Source organism: Mobula hypostoma, chromosome 6 (assembly GCF_963921235.1).
Source record: "Mobula hypostoma chromosome 6, sMobHyp1.1, whole genome shotgun sequence".
Classification (NCBI taxonomy): domain Eukaryota; kingdom Metazoa; phylum Chordata; class Chondrichthyes; order Myliobatiformes; family Myliobatidae; genus Mobula; species Mobula hypostoma.
Window position 1 is genome coordinate 186,986,571 of NC_086102.1, and position 23,009 is coordinate 187,009,579.

Consider the following 23,009-nt stretch of genomic DNA (forward strand, 5'->3'; position numbering starts at 1 on the left):
TGATGGAACAGCTTGACCAACTAGAATGCAAATTCTGCTCCGTGTGTGAGTTTATCAATTGCTCCAAACAATCACATGTAGGAAGCATCTCAAGCTGCAATACAAGAAGCCGTGTTCTGGAGCTGGAGTGGTGGCTGCAGTCACTGCAGGGCATCATGAAGCTGAGAATTTCATAGACACCACAGGTTAAACATGAGCAGGCAAAGAAAGTATACTAACTGCCAGAAAGACTGAGGAACGTGGGCGCAGGCAGTATGTGCAAGAGTCCCTTCCCATTCAGCCCAATGAGTCTGCTCTGCCATCTGGACACAGCTGATTTATAATTCCCTCTTGGCCTCATTCTCTTGCCTTCTCCCTGCAACCCTTGACACCCTTACTAATCAAGAACTTACCAATCTGCATTTTATATACACCAACACCAAGATACCTGCAGATGCTGGAAATTCAAGCAACACACACACGGCCCGAAATGTCGACTTCCAATAGATGCTGCCTGGCCTGCTGCATTCCACCAGCATTTTGTGTGTGTTGTTTTAAATACACCAAGTGACTTGGCCGCCACAGTCACTCCCTGCTGGCTAAGAAAGTTCCTCCTCAGCTGTATTAGAAGGATCTTTCTATTCTGAGGCTGTGCCTTCAGGTCTCAAACTCATCCACTACTGAAATCCTCCTCCCCATGTCCTCTCTATCCAGGCCTTTCAATATCCATTAGTTTCAATACTCAATAGCTTTCAATGACATTTCCCCTTATCCTTCTAAACTCCAGTGAGGACAGGTCCAGAGCTATCACACGCTACTCATACATTAACCCTTTCATCCCAGAGATCAAGTTAAAACCTCCTCTGAACCCTCTCCAATGCCAGCACATCCTTCCTTAGCTATGGGACCCAACACTGCTCAAAACACTAAATGCATTCTAACCAATGCTTTATAAAACCTCAGCATTAAACCCTCACATATATATTCTGGTCCTTTGGAAATAAATGCTAACACTGCATTTTCCCTCCTGATTACCGACTCAACTTGCAGGTTTACTTTTAGGGAAAAAGTAAATGCACTCCCTCCCCATTTAGAAAATTAGCTACGTCTTTATTCCTTCTACCAAGATTCAAGTTTATTTGTCACAGGTACATCAAAGTATAGAGTGAAATGTGCCAACTGTGTTAACAACCAACACGTCCAAGGGTACGCTGGGAGCAGCCGACAAGTGTCACATATTCTGGTGCCAACACAGCATGCTTATCATGCTCTGCAGAACACCACAGAACACAATTCCAGCTTCCAGTGGGCACTGACTTGGGCCTGCAGACAACGGGCTTCAACCTCCCCTGCAGACTCGCAGAGATTCACAAACTCACCGCTAGCCAATAGGCCTCAACTTCGAACTTGCAACTCACCCTTGGGCCTCACTATTAATCATCAACCCTAGGATAATCACTGAACATCAGACCTGGAAAATTTGGACTCGCTCATGGCAGGACCCAAAACACTGGACTTTCAAATCCAGTCTCATTGTTCTGCTAACCTAGGGATTCATCGGAACTAGTTTCTCCACGTCTGCGTCACTAAAATGTGTGACCACACACTTCCCTATGCCGTATTCCATCTGTCACTTATTTGCCCATTCGCCCAAACCATCCAAGTCCTTCTGAGACCACCTGCTTCTTCAACACAACCTGCCCATCCACCTATCTTATTATCATCTGCAAAGACAGTCACAAAACCATCAATTCCATTATCCAGATCATCAACATATAATAGAAAAGTAGCAGACTCAACACTGACTCCTGGGGAATACCACTAGTCACCAGCAGTTAACCAGAAAAGGCCTCTGCCAGGTACCCAACATTCTATCCATGCGAGCACCTCTCCTGTAATAGCAGTTATTAGAGCACATGGCATCTTGTTAAAGGCCTTCTGAAAATCCAAAATAAACAACATCCACTGGCTTTCCTTTGTCTATCCACCCTGTTACTTCCTCAAAGAGTTGTCAGAGATTGTACTGAATAAGCAGACTGTGGAAAATAAGGTTAGTGAGCTTCAGGAATATATTCTCAATGGTCACTGTATTATGTACCTTCTGTCGCTAATAAAGTGGCCACCAAGTACTCTGCTGCTGTATAAACTACCCACTCCAAGGTTTGACATGTTGTGCACTGAGATGTTCTTCTGCGCGCTGTTGTAATGCTTGGTTATTTAAGCTACTGTCATCTTACTGCCAGCTTGAGTCAGTCTGCCCATTCTGCACTAACCTCTCTCATTAACAAAGCGTTTTTGTCCACAGAACTGCTGCTCACTGGATTTTTTTTTTTGTTTGTTTGTTTTTGCACCATTCTCTATAAACTCTAGAATCTGTTGTGTGTGAAAATCCCAGATCAGCTGTCTCTGACATACTCAACCCAGCGTCTGGAAACAACAATCATTTCAGTCACTTATATCACATTCCTTCCCCATTCTGATTTTTAGTCTGAACAACTGAATCTCTTGACCATGTCTGCATGACTTTATGCAGTAAGCTGTTGCCACATGATTGGCTGATTAGGTATCTGCATTAATGAGGTGTACAGGTGTACTTAGTAAAGTGGCCACTGAGTGTATAACTATGCGAAAATATGGTTTAGTGTTCAAAATAGAAAATTGTGCAGAAAGGGACAGGATGAGGCATGAAGTATTCCTCAACTTCAATAAGGATAGAGAAGGAAAGACTGTCAGCAAGGTAGCACTGTTGGTAAGAGGAGACAAAAGCAGAAGTTATTGGGTTAGAGTTAAGACAGAATAGAGGGAATATGACACTGATTAGTGTGCTCTACATGTCCCTAAATGGGCGAGATAAAGAGAAGCAAAAGATGTCAGTATAACCAAAGAACTGACTATGGACTTCAGAAAGAGTAAGATGAGGTGTCACACACCAGTCCTTGGAAGAATCAGAAGTGGAGAGAGTGAACAATTTCAAGTTCCTGGGTGACAATTTTTACCCTGGGCCCAACATAATGATGCAGCCACAAAGGCGGCAAGACAGCAACTATATTTCATGAGGAGTTTGAGGAGATTTGGTATGTCACCAAAGACACTCATAAATTTCTACAGATTTACCCTCAAGAGCATTCAAACTGCTGCTTTTTTTGCAGAGGGTGCTACTGCACAGGATCAAATTAAGGTGGAGAGAGTTGTAAAATCATTTAGCTCCCCAGCATCCAGGACATCTTCAAGGAGTGATGCCTCAAGGAGGAGGCATCCGTCATTAAGGACCCCATCATCCAGGCCCTGCCTTGTTCTCGTTATGACCATCAGAAAGAAGGTATAGGAACCTGAAGGCACACACTCAATGATTCAGGAACAGCTTCTTCCACTTTGCCATCCGACTTCTGAATGGATATTGAACCCATGAACACACACATTATATATGATGGGTGAGTCCTGGACTGGACGACCTGCTCATTTAGGGAAGGTGAAGTGCATCCCACAGCCTTTCCTTTCCAGGTGTAGTGATCACCGCAGGACCACTGCTTGGCTTGTTATGCAGAAGGTCACTTGCATATGGCCGCTCCTAACTGCTGTGTCCGCAACAACGCCTTCACGTGGCACCCCTGTTCTTACTGAGTTTGCAATGTCCTGGTGCGACCGAGTGTCCAGTCTGGGCTCATCAGCCTTGGCTGGCAGTCAGACTAGGAGAAGGACAATTCTAATTCCAAACCTGGGTAGATGGAACTCATTAGCCTTGCCAGGCATCCTGTCTAGAAGGAAAACTCCGATACTTAACCTACAGCCTTGTGGTTGCCGCAGCTCACTGTGCCATTGTGGAACAACCCCACCCCCCAGCCTAGAGTGGCATTGTTCCATGTGCACCTATCCTAACTATCAACAGACAGCGCAGGCAAGAAAAGTCTTACAACAATGGAGATATTCCCTCCCGATTTTCGCAAATGAAGAACCAGTCATCGTCATCTGCAACTCATCATCAGCTCTGTGTAAAATGTCTGTTAAGGTTTCCTTTTCGGTTATTTTTGCCCCTCTCTTACTGTACCATTTAAATGGCTGTGTGTGCTCTTGTGCCAGATGTTGGAGAACTGGGAGACCCAGAGTCTCCCGGGGAACTACATCTGTGTGAAGTGCATCCGGCTGCAACTCCTTGAAGACCATGTTAGGGATCTGGAGCAGCAACTGGATGACCTTCTGCTTGTATGGAGAGCGAGGATATAATTGATCAATGTTACAGGGAGGTAGTCACCCCAAAGTTGCAGGAGGCAAGCAGCTGAGTAACTCTCAGGAGAAATGGAAATAGGCAGTTAGAGCTGAGCATCCCTGTGGCCATTCCTCAAAAACAAGTATACTGCTTTGGGTACGTTTGTGGGGGATAACCTCCTGGGAAAATGTCACAGCAACTGGGTTACAGGCACTGAGCATGGGCCCGTGGTGCAGAACGGAAAGAGAGAGAAGAGAGTGGTAGTGATAGGGGACACGATAGTGAGAGGAACAGGTAGGAGATTCTGTGGATGTGAACGGGACACCTGGATGGTATGTTGCCTCCCAGGTGCCAGGGTCAGGGATGTCTCAGATCACATCCACAACATTTTGGAGAGGGAGGGGGAGCAGCCAGATGTCTTGGTACATATTGGTACCAATGACATAGGAAAGAAAAGCAATGAGGTCCTCAAAAGAGAATTTAGAGAGCCAGGTAGAAAGCTGAGAACCAGGACCTCCCGAGTAGTAACTTCTGGATTGCTGCCTGTGCCACGCGACAGTAAGGGTAGAAACAAGATGATTTGGCAGATAAATGCGTGGCTGAGAAGCCGGTGCAGGCTGCAGGGCTTCAGGTTCTTGGGGAGGTATGATCTGTTATAAATTTAAGTGTTGCACCTGAACCCGAGGGGGAACCAATATTCTAGCAGGCAGGTTTGTTAGAGATGTTGGGGAGAGTTTAAACTAACTTGGCAGAGGAGTGGGAACCAGAGTGAAGGGACTCAGGAAAGGACAAATGCTAAAAATGTAAAGATAATGTGCAGTCAGATTGTCAAGAAGAGCAGGCAGGTGTTGGGACTTGGTTGCAGCCAACAGGCTGAGTATCAAATCATTAGGGATGCAAAGTCAGAAAGGATAGCAAATACGGTACTCAAGGTGTTGTATCTAAATGTACATAGCATAAGAAATAAGGGGGATGATCTTGTTGCAATATTACAGATTGTCAGGTATGATGTTGTGGCCATCCCTAAATCGCGGCTGAAGGATGGTTGTAGTTGGGAGCTAAATGTCCAAGGTTACACGTTATACGTGAGGGATAGGAAGGTAGGCAGAGGGGTTGGTGTGGCTCTAGTAGTAAAGAATGGCATCAAATCAGTAGAAAGATGTGGCATAGGATCAGAAGATGTTGAATCCTTGTGGGTTGAGTAAAGAAACTGCAAGGGTAAAATGACGTTGATGGCAGTTATATACAGGCCTCGTGGCTGAGAGGTGGACCACAGGTTACAACAAGAAATAGAAAAGGTGAGTCAAAAGGGTAGTGCTCTGGTAGTCATGGGAGATTTTCACATGCAGGTCAATTGGGAAAATCAGGTTGGTAATGGACCTCAAGAGAGCAAGTTTGTCGAATGCCTAAGAGATTGCTTTTTAGAGCAGTTTGTCGTTAAAACAACTAGGGAATCAACTATACTTTATGTAATGAACCAGAGGCGATTAGGGAGCTTAAGGTAAAAAAAACACTTAGGAACCAGTGTCTCAATATAATTGCGTTCAACTTGAAATTTGACAGGGAGAAAAGTAAAGTCTGATGTAGCAGTATTTCAGTGGAGTAAGGGAAATTACAGTGGTATGAGAGAGGAGTTGGCCAAAGTAAATAGGAAGGAGCTGCTGGCAGGGATGTCAGCAGAGCAGCAATGACGTGTGTTTCTGGGAAAAATGAGGAAGGTGCAGGACATGTGTATTAATAAAATGAAGAAATACTCAAATGGTAAAATAGTACAACTGTGGCTGACAAGGGAAGTCAAAGCTATTGTAAAAGCAAAAGAAAGGGCATACAACAAAGCAAAAATTAGTGGGAAGATAGAGGATTGGGAAGCTTTTAAAAACCTACAGAGAGCAACTAAAAATCATTAGAATGGAAAAGATGAAATATGAAAGCAAGCTAACAAATAATAAAGTGGATAGTAAAAGTTTTTTCCAAGTATGTTATAAATAAAAGAGAAATGAGGGTGGATATAGGAACACAAGAAAATGAGGCAGGAGAAATAATAATGGAGGACAAGGAGGTGGCTGATGAACTAAATGAGTATTTTGCATCAGACTTCACTGTGGAAGACACTAGCACTATGCCTGATGTTGTAGTGTGTGAAGGAAGAAAAGTGGGTGCAGTCAATATTACAGGAGAGGTGGTGCTCTTAAAGGTACATAAGTCACCTGGACCAGAGAAACTGCACCCTAGGGTTCTGAAAGAGGTAGCATTAGAAATGATCTTTCAAAAACCGTTGGACTCAGGCATCGTGCCAGAGGACTGGAAAATTGCAAATATTACTCCACTCTTTAAGAAAGGAGGAAGGCAGCAGAATGGAAATTATAGACCAGTTAGCCTGACCTCAGTGTTGGGAAGATGTTAGAGTCAATTGTTTAGGATGAGGTGATGGAGTACTTGATGACACAGAACAAAATAGTACAAAGTCAGCATGGTTTCCTTCAGGGAAACCATGTTGTATTTGAACTCATGCAGCATAAGTAGTAAAATGGACGAGGTTGAAATTCAGCTACAGATTGGCAAGTATGACGTTGTGGCCATCTCTGAAACTTGGATAAAGGATGGCTGCCATTGGGAGTTGAATGTCCAAGGATATACGGTGTATTGGAAAGATAGGTCAGTAGGCAGAGAGGATGGTGTGGCCCTGTGTATAAGAAATAATATTAAATCATTAGAAAGGAATGACATAGGATCGGAAGATGTAGAGTCTCTACGGGATGAGTTAAGAAATGGCAAGGGTAAAAGGACCCTAATGGCAGTTGGATACAAGCCTCCACACAGCAGCCAGGATGAAGATTACAAGTTACAGCAGGAGATAGAAAAGGCGTGTCAGAAGTCAATATCATGGTAGTCGTTGGGGATTTTAACATGAAAGTGGATTGGAAAAACCAGGCCAGTACTGTACCTCAAAAGAGAGAGTTTCTAGAATGTTTAAGGGATGGCTTTTCAGAACAGCTTGTTGTTGAGCCCACTAGGGGATCGGCTGTGCTGGATTGGGTGCTGTACAATGATCTGGAGGTGATAAGAGAGTAAGGTTAAGGAACTCTTAGGGAACAGTGATCACAATATGATCGAGTTCACTTTGAAATTTGAGAAGGAGAAACTAAATTCCAATGTGTCGGTATTTCAGTGGAATAAAGGAAATTACAATGGCATGAAAGCGGAACTGGCCAAGGTTGACTGGAAAGGGACACTAGCAGGAAGGACAGCAGAGCAGCAGTGGCTGGAGTTTCTGCAAAAAAATAAGGCAAGTGCAAGACAGATATACTCCAAATAGGAAGAAATTTTCAAATGGAAGGACACGACTGTGGTTGACAAGTGAAGTCAGAGCCAAAGTAAAAGCAAAAGAGAGGGCATACGAGGAAGCCAAAGCTAGTGAGAGGATTGAGAAGCTTTTAAAAAACTTGCAGAAGGAAACTAAGGAGGTCATTAGGAAGGAAAAGATGAATTATGATAGGAAGCTGGCAACTAATATCAAAGAAGACACCAGAATTCTTTTTTAAAGTATACAAAGGGTAAAAGAGAGTTGAGGGCAGATATAGGACCAATGGAAAATGATGCTGGAGATATTGTAATAAGAGACACGGAGATGGCAGAGGAACTGAATGCGTATTTGCATCAGTCTTCACAGTGGAAGACATCTGCAGTATACCAAATATTCAAGAGTGTTAGGGAAATGAAGTACATGCTGTGAAAATTACAACTGAGAAGGTGCTCTGGAAGCTTAATAGTCTGAGGGTGGATAAAACTCCTGGACCTGATGGAATGCACCCTCAGGTTCTGAAGGAAGTAGCTGGAGAGATTGCAGAGGCATTAACAATAATCTTTCATGAATTGATAGACTCTGTCATTTTACCGGATGGCTGGAAAATTACAAATGTTACTCCACTATTTAAGAAGGGTGGGGGGTAGCAGAAGGGAAACTATAGACCTATTAGCCTGACATCAGTGGTTGGGAAGTTGATGGAATCGATTGTTAGGGACGAGATTACGGAATATCTGGAGGCACATGACAAGACAGGCCAAAGCCAGCATGGTTTTCTGAAAGGAAAATCCTGCCTGACTAACCTACTGCAATTTTTTGAGGAAATTACAAGCAGAGTAGACAAAGGAGATGCCGTAGATGTGGTGTACTTGGATTTTCAGAAGGCCTTTGACAAGATGCCACACATGAGGCTGTTTCGTAAGTCAAGAGCCCATGGAATCACAGGGGAGTTACTAGCATGGGTGGAGCAATGGCTGATCGACAGAAAACAGAGTGGGAACAAAGAGATCCTATTCTGGCTGGCTGCCAGTTACCAGTGGAGTTCCACAGAGGTCGGTGGTGGGACCACTGTTTTTTATGTTGCATGTCAGTGACTTGGACTATGGGATTAATGGACTTGTGGCTAAATTTGCCGACGATACAAAGGTAGGTGGAAGAGCGGGTAGTGTAGAGCCTGCAGAAAGACTTTAGATAGTTTAGGGAATGGGCAAAGACGTGGCAAATGAAATACAATGTTGGAAAGTGTATGGTCATGCACTTTGGTGAAAGAAATAAATGGGCAGACTATTATTTAGATGGGGAGAAAATTCAAAGTGCAGAGATGTAAAGGGACTGTAAGTCCTTGTGCAGGATACCCTAAAGGTCCATCTCCAGGTTGAGTCAGTGATGAAGAAGCAAATGCAATGTTGGCATTCATTTCTAGAGGTATAGAATATAAGAGCAGGGATGTGATGTTGAAGTTCATAAGGCACCTGTGAGACCACACTTGGAGTATTGTTGTGCAGTTTTTGGCTCCTTATTTTAGAAAGGATATACTGACATTGGAGAGGGTGAGAGAAGATTCACGAGAATGATTCCAGGAATGAAAGGGTTACCATGTAAGGAACTTCTGGCAGCTCTTGGGCTGTATTCCCTGGATTTCAGGAGAATGAAGGGGAATGTCATAGGAACATTCCGAATGTTAAAAGGCCTGAACAGATTAGTTATGGCAAAGTTATTTCCCATGGTAGGGGAGTCTAGGACAAGAGGGCACGACTTCAGGATTGAAGGATGTCCATTTAGAACAGAGATGTGGAGAATTACTTTAGTCAGAGGGTGGTAAATCCGTGGAATTTTTTGCCACGAACAGCTGTGGAGGTCTTATCATTGGGTGCATTTAAGGCAGAGATAGTTAGGTTCTTGATTAGCCAGGGCATCAAAAGGTATGGTGAGAAGGCAGGGAGTGGGCATGACTGGAAGAATTGGATCAGCCTATGATTGAATGGCAGAGCAGACTCGATGGGCTGAATGGCCGAATTCTGCTCCTATATCTTATTGTCTTATGGAAAATCCTGCCTGACAAACGTGTTGGAATTCTTTGAGATTATAAGCAAGATAGATAAAGACGATGCAGTGGATATTGTATGTTTGCACTTTCGGAAGGCCTTTGACAAGGTGCCACACATGAGGCTGCTTACCAAGTTAAGAGCCCATAGTATTACAGGAAAGTTACTGGCATGGTTAGAGCATTAGTTGATTGGTAGGAGGCAGTAAGTGGGAATAAAAGGATCCTTTTCTGGTTGGCTGCCAGTGACTAGTGCTGTTCCTCAAGGGTTGCTGTTGGGACCACTTCTTTTTATGCTATATATAAATGATTTAGATTGATAGGTTCTTGATTAAACATGGCATCAAAGGTGATGAGGAGAAGGCCGGGAACTGGGATTGAGGAGGAGATAAGAGAAAAAGGATCAGCCGTAATTGAATGGCGGAACAGATTCAATGGGCCAGATGGCCTAATACTGCTCCTATGTCTCATGGTTTTATGGTCTTCATGTTTTTTCTATTAATTATGTATTGCATTGTACTGCTGCTGCAACACATTTGTACTGCTACAAGGCAACAATTTATGCTGGTGATACTAAACCAGATTCTGAGATAGAGACTGTACCAAAAAAGATTAACAGCCAACACAAATTCAAATCCTAAATTAACTCCTGCAAATATAGGTGGCAAAATGGTAACTCATGGAGGAGGCATGGAGTCCATTCAGGGTCAACATGGGAACTTGCACATGGTTCCTGCTGTACCTACTTCTGATCATTTTATTTTATCACAAACTGAAGTACTTTCACGTTCCTTCTATTACAATTTCTCAAATTCCACTGCAATATGTTTCACCTCAATCCAATATTCACTTAAAGCCAGTTTTGAAATAAATTTTATCCAAATTCTTGGCTAACCGTTTGGTTCAGCAACTACTTTTACATCCACATGAAACAGTGTGGACATAATAAACATTAAGAGTACTTATGAATTCACGTCGTTATTGGTCAGAAAAAAATGTCACAACAAATATCTAAGTTCTTCCTCCAAATTCAATCATTCTGTGAAGAATTCTGAAAAGTAAAGCAGGTTTCACACTCCGTATACCTAACTACTGAAGAATGAGCCTTACCTCCACCATGGAAACACTCCCATTTTAAAGAATTTTAATTCTTAACTAGAGTCCATGAATTAAAATAATAGCTTAAGTGTTATATTTAAATGAAAGGTTCCTTGGAACAGAGGTTCCCAACCTTGTTTATGCCAAGGACCCTTACCACCCACCGAGGAGTCTATGGACTCCAGGTTGGTAAACCCTGCTTTAGAAAACATATAGCAACAATCCAAGTCACCTACATACAATTCAGTTTTGTACAAAAAGCTAAAGACAAAAAAATTAATGTCCACAGAAAAATCATATTGGCACAGACCTTTCAATAGGTAAACCTTCTCTTTTATACTTACTGGTAAACACCATTGTAGACTAAAAGCTGAGTGACTAGTGTTGCAAGAAATGCAATTCCTATTCCAAGTCCTAAACCACTTCGAGATCTGTCAAATGTCCACCACAATCCAATGGAAAGTGCTGCTAATGTAAGGGATAGTTGCATATTGTTGGCAAAGTCTACTTTCTATAATAAATAGGTTAAGGCTTGAAACAGAGAATTCAACAATATTTAGATTAAATAGATATCTAAAATGTTAAGTTAATAAATAAATGTAAAATAAATCCCAATAAAAACCTCTTTGAATAAACTTTCTTAGCAGATACTTCTAACAGTAGGAACAACTATGTTCAAAATTAATCATTGATAGAATGTGTTTGTCTTCTTGATATGATACATGTATACAGTCAAAATATATATTTTTAAATCAACCTTTTGTAGTTTGGTAAACAAAGGATACAGCACTAGCATGGTTTATCCCAACAAAAACTGCCACACAACGCATTACGCTGGACCATTCTCTCTTGAATTTGTGTGGTTCTCCCAGATGGCTGTCAATGCAAGGATAAAGCAAACCAATCACAGCTAGAACAAAAAGAAAAAGGCATTGATTTGTGCACCCAAAAATACCATACTTTTACATAATTGTTTTATGTTGTTATTTAAAGGTTCTTCCTACTGATATCTGCGAACTTGCATGGAACAGCTATTACCCATCTGCCTCCTGAACTGGCATGGATAACTCCACTCACAACTTTGAACTGATTCCAGAACCTAGAATGACTTTCAAGAATCCTACAACTCATGTTCTCAGTTATTTATCTATGTCTTAATTTGCAAAATTTGTCTTTTGCACATAGGTTGTTTGTCAATCTTTAAATATAGTTCATAAATTCTACTGAATTTCTTTATTTTCCTGTAAATGCTTGCAAGAAGGCAAATCTTACGGTAGTTTACAGTAACATATGTACTCTGACAATAAATTTATGCTAACTCTAAAGACTGATGAACTGAGAGCATGAATCAATACACAGAATTAGGACATTACGGCCATTACCAAGACATTTAGATATTTAGAAGACGATGGAGTGGCATTACTAATCACACATACTATTATAGCTGCAGATTGTGATGGGATTGCCTACTGAGTCAGTGTGGCTGCAAGTGTTCTGGGACTTCTGCTCTTTGTGAACTTTATAAATAACGGATGAGGAAGTGAAAGGGAGGGTTATCAAGTTTGCAGATGGCACAAAGGTTGATGGTATTGTGGCTAGTGCAGAAGCTTTCAGCACAGCATTATGATGGGATATAGATAGGATGCAGAGCTGGGCTGAGAGGTAGCAGATGGAATTCAATCTGGAAAAGTCTGAAGAGGTACATTTGGGAAGATCGAACTTGAAGGCAAAGTACAAGTTAGTGGCAGGATTTTTAGGAGTGTGGAGGAACAGAGCAATGTCGGGGTCCAAATATATAGATTCTTCAAAGTTACTACGCAAGTTGAAAGGATAATTAGGAAGGTGTCTGGTGTGTTGGCCTTCATTAATCAAAGTTATAGGGTTCATTAATCAGCAAGGTAATGTAGTTCCATAAAATTCTGTTTAGAGCACACTTGGAGTATCATGTTCATTTTTAGTCACCTTATAGGAAGGATGTGAAAAGTTTAAAGATGATTTAGAGATTTGCCAGGATGCTGTCAGGACCAGAGAACATTTTTTTTTGAGTAAAGGTTGAACAAGTCCATGCGTTTTCCTTTGGAGCAGAAGAGAATGAGGGGTGACTTTATAGAGACGTATCACATTATGAGAGGCATAGATAGTGACAGCCAATACCAGCAATGGCCAATATCAGGGAACATCCATTTAAGGTTGAGTGTAGGAAAGCTTAGGGTACATGTCAGAGGTAGGTTTCTACACAGCAATAGGTACCTGGAATGCACTGGCAAGGTGACGGTAGAGATAAATATATTACAGACATTTGAGAGATTTAAAAGACACATGGATCTAAGGAAAATGGAGGATTATGGGCAGTGTAAGAGGGAAGGGTTAGTTTGATAGTGGACAGAAAGGCCCATACTGTGCTGGAACAAACCAACTAGAACCACTGCTAATTCTGACCCACAAGTTTTCAATGTTATAGTAGGGATGTTAACCGGCCACACCTTTAACAGTTTCCATTTTTCCAGCCACTTCTTGATATCATGTGGAGTGAATTAAACTGAGTGGAGACTTCAATTTTTTTCTTTCACATGGAGCTATGTCATTGGTATAAACCACTCCAACAAGGGTTCCCAGTTCTTTAATACCATGGAGCCCGAGCATTAACCGAGGAGTCTGTGGACCCCAGGTTGGCAACCCTTGCCCTAGAATAACACATGTGAATCCTGTCCTCATACAACAAGTAGAATAATTTCAATCAGGAAGCTAACATTAACAGTTTATTTTGTACTTACAAGATTTATCAGCAAAAATGAGAGAAAATTAGCCTGTCTAAGTGAAACCGATTTGCTCAAATGATCTTTATTTGCACCACTACACAAGTTTTACATAAACACAGAAACCCATTTTTGACTTACCAGACGCTGTGCCACAACATGGTGGAACCCACCACGCTGATGAGAAAATGCTGGCAATCACATCAGGAGGAAAGAGAGTAACGTTTCTTTGAATCTGCAACAAGTTCAATACAAGTGCTAAGAAGACACCAATGGAAAAGAGAACCACTCCCCGAATGAGCAAGTTCATGTTCTGGTTTGTGATAACAGGGAGATAAAGGCTATGTCCAATCTGCACAGTTGAGGTTTTGTTTCGTTCCTCGTCTGCCATTTATGCAAATGTGCTTTGAATTCTGCCGCCTCAAAGATGTACGTCCTCTTCACTCGACATTGTGTGTGCAACCTATCAGGTATTGAAATATATACATTACACAATTGCCACAACAAACAATCTACCAAAACTTGCATAACAGTTGTTACTACATAACCCCTTCACAGACTTCAATTCAAAAATGCAGACCGACTGCTATGGAATAAGCAAGAGTGTTAACATTTCAGAGTGAAAATATTTAATCAAGATGAGGAAAGAGATAAAATAGGTTAGCTTAAACAGAGTATGATTCAGGTGAATAGGACAAAGGGAACATTTGTTTGTTTATTTATTTATTTATTGAGATACGGCTCAGAGCCCTTCTGGTCCTTTGAGCTACGCTGCCCAGCAATCCCCCATTAACCCTAGCCCGAACAAGGGACAATTACAATGACCAATTAACCCACCAACCGGTATGTCTTTGGACAGTGGGAGGAAACCCACGCGGTCAGGAAGAGAATGTAAAATCTCCTTGCAGACAGCAGCAGGAATTGAACCTGAGTCACTGGTAAAGCGTTGTGCAAACCACTCAACTATCAATAACTTCAACTTCTGACTGGAGGGGCAGGACTGTTACAGCAATAACAGTTGATGAAGCCACCCTATTGACAGATTCATGAAGGCAATTAGACAAACAAAAGAAAGTGACCTGCTAAAAAATGGAAATGCAGGTTGAAACCATAGGAACATGCAGTAGATTGGGCAGTGGATGCCTATGTAGAATGAGAAATTTGATCAACTCTGTGACAATATTACAGATGAATTGGGCTGTTTCTGATCTAAACAGAAAGAAATTGTTTCATTTGGTATTGATCCTGACAACCGAACCTGCCCAAGTGGAGGAAGTGCATGTGAACTGTTACTTCATTCAAAAAGATTTGTTTGGGACTCTGGAAGATGTGAAAGATTTGTTTGGAACCTGAAAAGGAGAGAGGTCTTTGGAGATAGAGGAGCATTTATCAAAAATAGATATGGTGGATCACTGACAAGAGAACAAAATGTTTATGGCTAGAATAAATTTTAATTCTAATTTACCTTTTGTCTTTTCAACCAAATGTAATAAACTATCAAAGAAAATTAGTTTCTTTTTGCCCTTTTTGCACCACATTGTGGAAATCAGTAGCAAGAGCATGAACAATCCTCAATAAAGTGGTCAGAGCTAAAAATGGCACCAGGGGTGACTTCTCCCAGCTCCTCAGCGAAAGAGTTCTTCCTATTTAAATTTGTCTTTGCTTTCCTATTGCTTTCTTCAGTTCAATCTTTCCCATAATTACCGTGCATTCTAACTCCTCTTTCCTAATCACATGTCCACTGAAGTTACGTTGCCCTTTCATGATCTCATACATTATTTCTCTTTGTGTTTGCTCTGTTCGTGACATCCTCGTCAGATACTTCTTTCGTCCATGATATTCTTTGCATCCTCCCCAAAAACCACATCTCTGCTGCTACAATTCGTTTCCTCATGTTACTAGATATTGTCCAACATTCTGAGCCATATAACATAACTGGATAAACGTAACATTTCAATACTCTGAGGCTGGTTGTTATGCCTAGTTCAATATTGGTCAGTGTACTCTTCATTCTCGTAAAGGTGTCTTTTGCCATCCCTATTCTTCATTTGATGTCCATGTCGCACCTGCTATCTGATGTCACCCAGCTTCCTAAGTAGCAAAAGTTCTTTACTTGTTTTATGTCTTCCCCATTTATTCTCAGCCTGCAGCTAGGATTCTCCTTCTTTTTGGATATCACCATACATTCTGTCTTTTTGCAATTGATAGACAGACCCATTTTTGCACTTTCTTCAAGAACTATATCTATTAAGTTTTGTAGTTCTTCCTCCGTACTTGCAATTAACAGTGTCATCTACATAGCTGAAATTATTGATGTTTTCACCACCAACTTTGATTCCCAAGATGTCTCTTATTTTTTGTAATATTGTTTCACTGTACACATTACAGTGAAACAATACACATTGCAGTGAATCAGGGGAGAAAACACACCCTTGTCTAACGCCTCTCTTGATTTTCATAAACTGACTCACTTCTCCATCTATTCTTACAGCGGCAGTTTGCTCCCAGTACAGATTTCTGATGAACAGCTAGTAAGATTGAATCTGCTGTAGATCTATTGTGGCGATTAACAAATTGCAGCAGGTCAAAATCCTTACTTTGACATGACTGACCACTCAAAGCACTTCATCACAGTAGGTGTGAGTGCGACTGGGCGATATTCATTGTGGCATCTCACCCTGCTCGTCTTGGGTAATGATCATCACCCTTTTGAAGCAAGTGGGAACCTCTGACCACAGCAGTGGCAGACTGAAGCTGTGCTTGAACATTCCCAACAGTTGCATGGTACAGGGTTTCAGTGCCCTACCAGGTACACTATCGGGGCTGAGGCCCTACAAAGGTTCACCCTCTCCGACATTGGCCTTCGAGACAGAGATCACAGCATAGTGTTACCAGATGCCGCAGGGATTTGCACAGGTATAATTTTATTCTCCCTTTCAAAGCTGCATAAAAGATATGAGCTCACCTGGGAGTGAAGCAACACAGCCACTCATGTTAGGTTTCGCCTTGAAGGAAGTAATGGCTGCAAACCCTGCCAAGTCTGATATGCATCTGATTGTGTCTTCAACTTCAATTGGAATTGGCTTTTTGCTCTTAAGATAGCCTTACATAGGTCATCCAGGACTTTTTGGATGCCACAAATCTAGTCCTCAACAGACTATAAGTCTCTTGGTTCATCCATGGCATTTGGTCTGCGTATGTTCCCAAAAGCACACTCTCATCCACACAGGTCTTGAAGACAACTCTGGTGTATTAATATACAGATCCAAAGATGAATCCTTGAATATTGTCCAGTCCAGCAACTCAAAGTAGTAGTGCTTACAAGACTCCACCTCCCTTGACCATACCTTTGCAATCCTCTCCACTGATGCTGCAGTCTTTAGCCTCCACCTGTATGCCGGGAGTAGAAGTGATCGGACTTTCCAAGGTACGGTAAGTTTTCTTGATGATGGTATAACAGTGATCAAGTGTGTGGGCTCCTCTAGTTTTATAGGTGATATGTTGGTGGTAGTTGTTCAGGGACTTCTTCAAGCTGGCCTAGTTGTAATCCCCCACGTTGACAGAGAAGGCATCCGGCTGCTGATCACATTGCTCAGCTCCAGTGCCTGCCTGACATTCACCTGAGATGGCATGTACACAGCTACCAGGGTGATGGCAGGAAACTCCCTTGGCAGATAAAATGGATGACTCTTACCACTAGATGTTCCAGGTGGGGTGAGCAAGAGTGAGACAGAACCATCACATCTGTGTACCATGATGAGTTAATCATGAAGCATACTCCTCTCCTCTACCTTTAAAAAACTGAGCTGACCTGTCTTTGTAGAGAACGAAGCACCATGCCCGAAATGGCGACAGAGAGTCATGTTTCCCTGAAGCAACGTTGACAGATGTTCTTCTGGTACTGCAGTCTTACTCTGAGGTCTTTAATTTTATTTTCCTGAGATTGTACACTCACCACCAGGACTCCAGAGTGCAAGGGTAAGGGGGGGCCTGAGGCTTCTGTGTTTCAATCCTACCTGTTGACCAGTGCACCTGCCTAGCTTCCGTTTTCTTAAAGGGAAACCGCACTTGTGGCCCAAGTCTGTCATCTGGGGTTCATCAACTTTGAGGATTGATAAGATTGTTTAAGCATCACAAAACAATGTTGCTTACTTTAGTACCTATGGCTGTGACTATGGATTTGAGTTGTAGTAGCTCTAAACAGAAATATTTGGTGATTCCCATCTGAACTGCACGCAAAGAGTTGCCTCTTATTGGCGCCAACTTGCAATGAATAATCTTGGAAATCTTTTACTGTAAATATTTTGTCAGCTACTGAAAACAAAGAGAATAAGCTTAAATTTCATTTTACAATCTTATATTTAACACGTTTTCTTTCATGCAATTAATTCAGCACCACCTCAACAAACTGCATTTTAAAACCTCCACCAAACGTTCATTACCATTTTTAGAATGACAAACATTTACTCTATAGTTTCCAACAAATCAGAATTTAAAAATGTCACATTTTAAAAATCCTAATGATCAGAACCTGAGAAATTTGATGACAAATAATGCAGATCACTAAAATATAATAAAGAAGCAAGCTGATGTGACAAGTTGAATACCCTTCATCAGGATAAAAGTAATATTTCTCATAGGGTTGTCAATTAGTAAAAAGCTATGGAAGTCAGCTGGTTAAGAGACAGTTACTAAAAGAAAAATAATGAACAAAAGCTATGAAATGAGAGCAGTAAAACAAAAGAAATATGAAATATCTGTAAAAGCAGTGTTGTAATACATGACCAGCAGGACAGTTTGTGCTAATGGGGTGAGGAAAAGTATGAACCAAAAAAAACAACAGTTTGAGAGGGAGAAGACAAAGCCAGGTATATCCATATTAGAGTGGAGTAAAGGGAGTGGAGTAGAGAGGAGCTGTCCAAAGTTGATTGGAAGGGGGCACTTGCAGGGATGACAGCAAGGCAATTTGGAAGGCACAGAATAAGATACATCCTAAAGATGAAGTAGTATTCTGAAGGGAGGATGAGGCAAAGATGGCCGACAAAGGAAGTCAAAAATAGCATAAAAGCAAAAGAGAGGGCATGCAACATAGCAAAAATTAGTGGGAAGTTTGAGGATGGGGAAGCTTTCAAAATTCAACAGAACAACACACACAAAATGTTAGAGGAAGTCAGCAGGCCAGGCAGCATCTAAGGAAAAAAGTACAGTCAACGTTTCGGGCCGAATCCCTTCAGCAGGACTTTGGTCCGCTGAGTTCCACCAGTATTTCGTGTGTGTTGCTCAGATTTCCAGCATTCGCAGATTTTCTCGTTTGTGGTTTGAAAATCCAAAAGAAGGCATTTAAAAGAGCTGTAAGGAGAGAAAAGATTAAACTAAAAGGAATCTAACCAATATTATACAAGAGGATACCAAGAGCTTTTTTTTCCCCCACAAGTAGATAAGAGTAAAAACAAGATGAGTGAATATTGACTCCTGGAAAATGACGCTGGAGAAGTAGTAACGGGGACAAATACATGGCAGAGGAACTTAATAGGTATTCTGCATCAGTCCTCACTATGCAAGACACTAACAGTACACTAGAAATTCGAGTGTCAGGGGGCAGAAGTGCACTATTTTTAAATATATTCTTATTATAAGCTGTATGTATTGCACTGTACTGCTGCTACAATCCAAATTTCAGGACATGTGATAATAAACCTGATTCCCATTTTTATTATTACTGAAAGCAATCCGGCTGTTTTTATAGCTATTATGTAAATGTAACTGTCACATTTCATAACTTTATTTTGATATTTAGACAAAATATTAAAATATGATTCAAGAAAACTCCCATTAACAATACCTTAAAATCCACTCAAAGAAGCTGGCCTGCCTTAATATTTTAATTTGACAGACAAGATGCAGCATATCTTAGCTACTGTAATGAGCTTTAGGTTAGGTTATGAGGATTTAGGTTATAAATTATTTATTGATCTGATTGCCGACATTCAGCTGTTTACCTCACTTTTGTTTTTGCACTACTTATATAATATTTATTTACTCTAACTCGCGTTTTCTATTCTGTATTACATTGTACTACTGCCACAAAGACAAGTTCCACAACATATGGCAGTGATATTAAACCTCACTCTGCTCTCTCGAAATTTACTCAAACCCTATTACTCATCTTCAGTGTACGTCATTCTCTGCTAAGCAAAGATGTACTACAAGAGGGAAGACAAATGTTTACGGGAAACATTACCAATGTCATTAGAGACGCTGCTCTGTTGGCATTACTCTCACAAGTTCGTTGTCGTGAATAAAAGACTACTCTCGCAACATCAAATTGCCCGCAAACTCAGCTGCAATGTGCTCCAAGCTGCATTCTATTTACCGGCAGCATAGTAGAACCATAGAAACTACAGCACAGAAACAGGACCTTTGGCCCTTCTTGGCTGTGCCGAACCATTTTCTGCCTAGTCCCACTGACCTGCACACGGACCATATCCCTCCATACACCTCCCATCCATGTACCTGTCCAACTTATTCTTAAATGTTAAAAAAGAACCCGCATTTACCAGCTCATTCCATACTCCCACCACTCTCTGTGTGAAGAAGCCCCCACTAATGTTCCCTTTAAACTTTTCCCCCCTCACCGTTAACCCATGTCCTCTGGTTTTTTTCTCCCCTTGCCTCCCATGAAAAAGCCTGCTTGCATTCACTCTATCTATACCCATCATAATTTTATATACCTCTATCAAATCTCCCCTCATTCTTCTACGCTCCAGGGAATAAAGTCCAAACCTATTCAACCTTTCTCTGTAACTGAGTTTCTCAAGTCCCGGCAACATCCTTGTAAACCTTCTCTGCACTCTTTCAACCTTATTTATATCCTTCCTGTAATTTGGTGACCAAAACTGAACACAATACTCCAGATTCAGCCTCACCAATGCCTTATACAACCTCATCATAACATTCCAGCTCTTATACTCAATACTACGATTAATAAAGGCCAATGTACCAAAAGCTCTCTTTACAACCCTATCTACCTGTGACGACGCTTTTAGGGAATTTTGTATCTGTATTCCCAGATCCCTCTGTTCCACTGCACTCCTCAGTGCCTTACCATTAACCCTGTATGTTCTACCTTGGTTTGTCCTTCCAACGTGCAATACCTCACACTTGTCAGTATTAAACTCCATCTGCCATTTTTCAGCCAATTTTTCCAGCTGGTCCAAGTCCCTCTGCAGGCTCTGAAAACCTTCCTCACTGTCTACTACACCTCCAATCTTTGTATCATCAGCAAACTTGCTGATCCAATTTACCACATTATCATCCAGATCATTGATATAGATGACAAATAACAATGGACCCAGCACTGATCCCTGTGGCACACCACTAGTCACAGGCCTCCACTCGGAGAAGCAATTCTCTACTACCATTCTCTGGCTTCTTCCATTGAGCCAATGTCTAATCCAATTTACCACCTCTCCATGTATACCTAGTGACTGAATTTTCCTAACTAACCTCCCATGCGGGACCTTGTCAAAGGGCTTACTGAAGTCCATGTAGACAATATCCACTGCCTTCCCTTCATCCACTTTCCTGGTAACCTCCTCGAAAAACTCCAACAGATTGGTCAAACATGACCTACCATGCACAAAGCCATGTTGACTCTCCCTAATAAGCCCCTGTCTATCCAAATGCTTGTAGATTCTGTCTCTTAGTACTCCCTCCAATAACTTACCTACTACCGACGTTAAACTCATTTCCCGGATTACTTTTCGATCCTTTTTTAACCAACGGAACAACATGAGCCACTCTACCGTACGGTAGGTACGGTAATTGGAATGATAAAATGACATAGTGTAGACAGGTAGGTGAAGAAGATCAGCCCACCTTCAGCTTATCCGCACATAACCGCAACACTCACACCATCACGGAAGACATCCACCTAACCATGAGCCGACCGCTGGGACTACCGCGGCGTTAGCAGTAAACCCTGATAAATTAAGCAGGAAGGGGGTTTCCTTTATCGAAGGAGAAACCCGGACTCCCACCGGCCGGCAGAGGATCCCCGTCTAGTGCCAGCAGATGCCTAGGCCGCACGCAGCCGGCTGCTCCGAACAGCCCTTACCCAACACGGGCGCCGGGCTTGCTGCCGAACATTCAGCGGCACAGACAGACCTCCACGGGGCTGCCGCACACACCGGACCGGGGCGCCGCTGCCGCTGCCACCGCCGCCGCTACTTACCGCTCTCCGACTCCCATCACCGGTCCGGCGAGCGGCCGTGCGTGCGTGCGCACTCCCACGTACAGGACGGGCCGCCTGCGTGCGCGCCACCTACACTCCACGTACAGGACGGGCCGCCTGCGTGCGCGCCACCTACACTCCCACGTACAGGGCGGGCCGCCTGCGTGCGCGCCACCTACACTCCCACGTACAGGGCGGGCCGTCTGCGTGCGCGCCACGCGCCGGTATATGGAAAAGGGAGCTCAGCTGCTTGCGTGCGTGCGTACGCGCTCCCGATATATGGGGGGGGAGGGGAAGAGGAAGTAAACGCATGCGCACCCACCCCTGCAAAACAAATGGATTGAAGCAACAGGTATCAAAGTTGCTGGTGAACACAGCAGGCCAGGCAGCATCTCTAGGAAGAGGTGCAGTCGACGTTTCAGGCCGAGACCACAGTCCTGACGAAGGGTCTCGGCCTGAAACGCCAACTGCACCTCTTCCTGGAGATGCTGCCTGGCCTGCTGCGTTCACCAGCAACTTTGATGTGTGTTGCTTGAATTTCCAGCATCTGCAGAATTCTTGTTGTTTGCGTTTTTTTTAAATGGATTGAAGCCTCTGGGCAAGCTGATATAAAAAGTTGAAACAAGGCGTGCGCGTCCCTACGGTGCCTCTGCTTGAGGTTGCCAGGGTATGCATCCTTCCTCGTTATCTGAACAGGATAAACTGGGGGACACAGACACACACATTCTCCCAGATCCAAACATACAAAAGTGCTGGGACCTGGGAGAAAACGCATGCAGGGATTTGAGAATGTGTCTGTGTCCCCAGTAAATGAGTAGTCTTATATTCCCGATATATGAACAAATTAATAGTGGACAGCCAGAAGCTCTCATTCTCCTGCCTTCTCCTCGTAAGCTCATTCCTACTTATCAGCAATCTATCAACCCCTGCTTTAAATATAACCAAAGACTTGTCCCATGTAGCATCTGTGGCAATGAATTCCACAAATCTATTACCCTGTGGCTAAATAAATTCCTCCACAGTGTTGTTCTATAGGGATATCCTTGCATTCTGAGATTGTGCCCTCAGGTCCTAGACTCTTCCACTACTGGAAACATCCTCTTCATATCCACTCTGTCTGGGAATTTCATATTCAGTATGTTTAAAAGAGATTCCTCCCCCCCCCCCACATCCTTCTAAATTCCAGTGAGTACAGGCCCAGAGCCATCAAATACTCCCACATATGTTAACTCTTTCCTTTCCAGTATCACTCTAAGGATCTCTTCTGGATTCTCTCCTACGTCAGCACAGCCTTTCATAGATACTGGGCCCAAAACTGCTGACAATGCTCCAAGTGAGGCCTTGCCAGTGCCTTATAAAGCTTCAGCATCACATCCTTGCTTTTGTATTCT

The 23,009-nt window shown here is 42.5% G+C and overlaps 1 protein-coding gene across 2 annotated transcripts in view; it reads right to left on the reverse strand.

The window, feature by feature from the left end:
- The window catches only part of insig2 (insulin induced gene 2), a 32,898-nt gene extending 11,215 nt beyond the window's left edge, over positions 1-21,683 (reverse strand). The window contains exons 1-4 of one of the 2 annotated variants that reach the window (XM_063052468.1): positions 21,619-21,683; positions 13,527-13,848; positions 11,415-11,539; positions 10,974-11,140 (exon numbers count right to left, since the gene is read on the reverse strand). In XM_063052468.1, the coding sequence (XP_062908538.1) occupies positions 10,974-11,140; positions 11,415-11,539; positions 13,527-13,776 (542 nt within the window). In that variant the 5' untranslated portion in view covers positions 13,777-13,848; positions 21,619-21,683. Of the gene's footprint in view, positions 1-10,973; positions 11,141-11,414; positions 11,540-13,526; positions 13,849-17,537; positions 17,644-21,618 lie in introns of those variants that run through there. The other variant, XM_063052469.1, reaches the window with a different exon arrangement.
- Between the last annotated feature and the right edge of the window lie 1,326 nt (positions 21,684-23,009).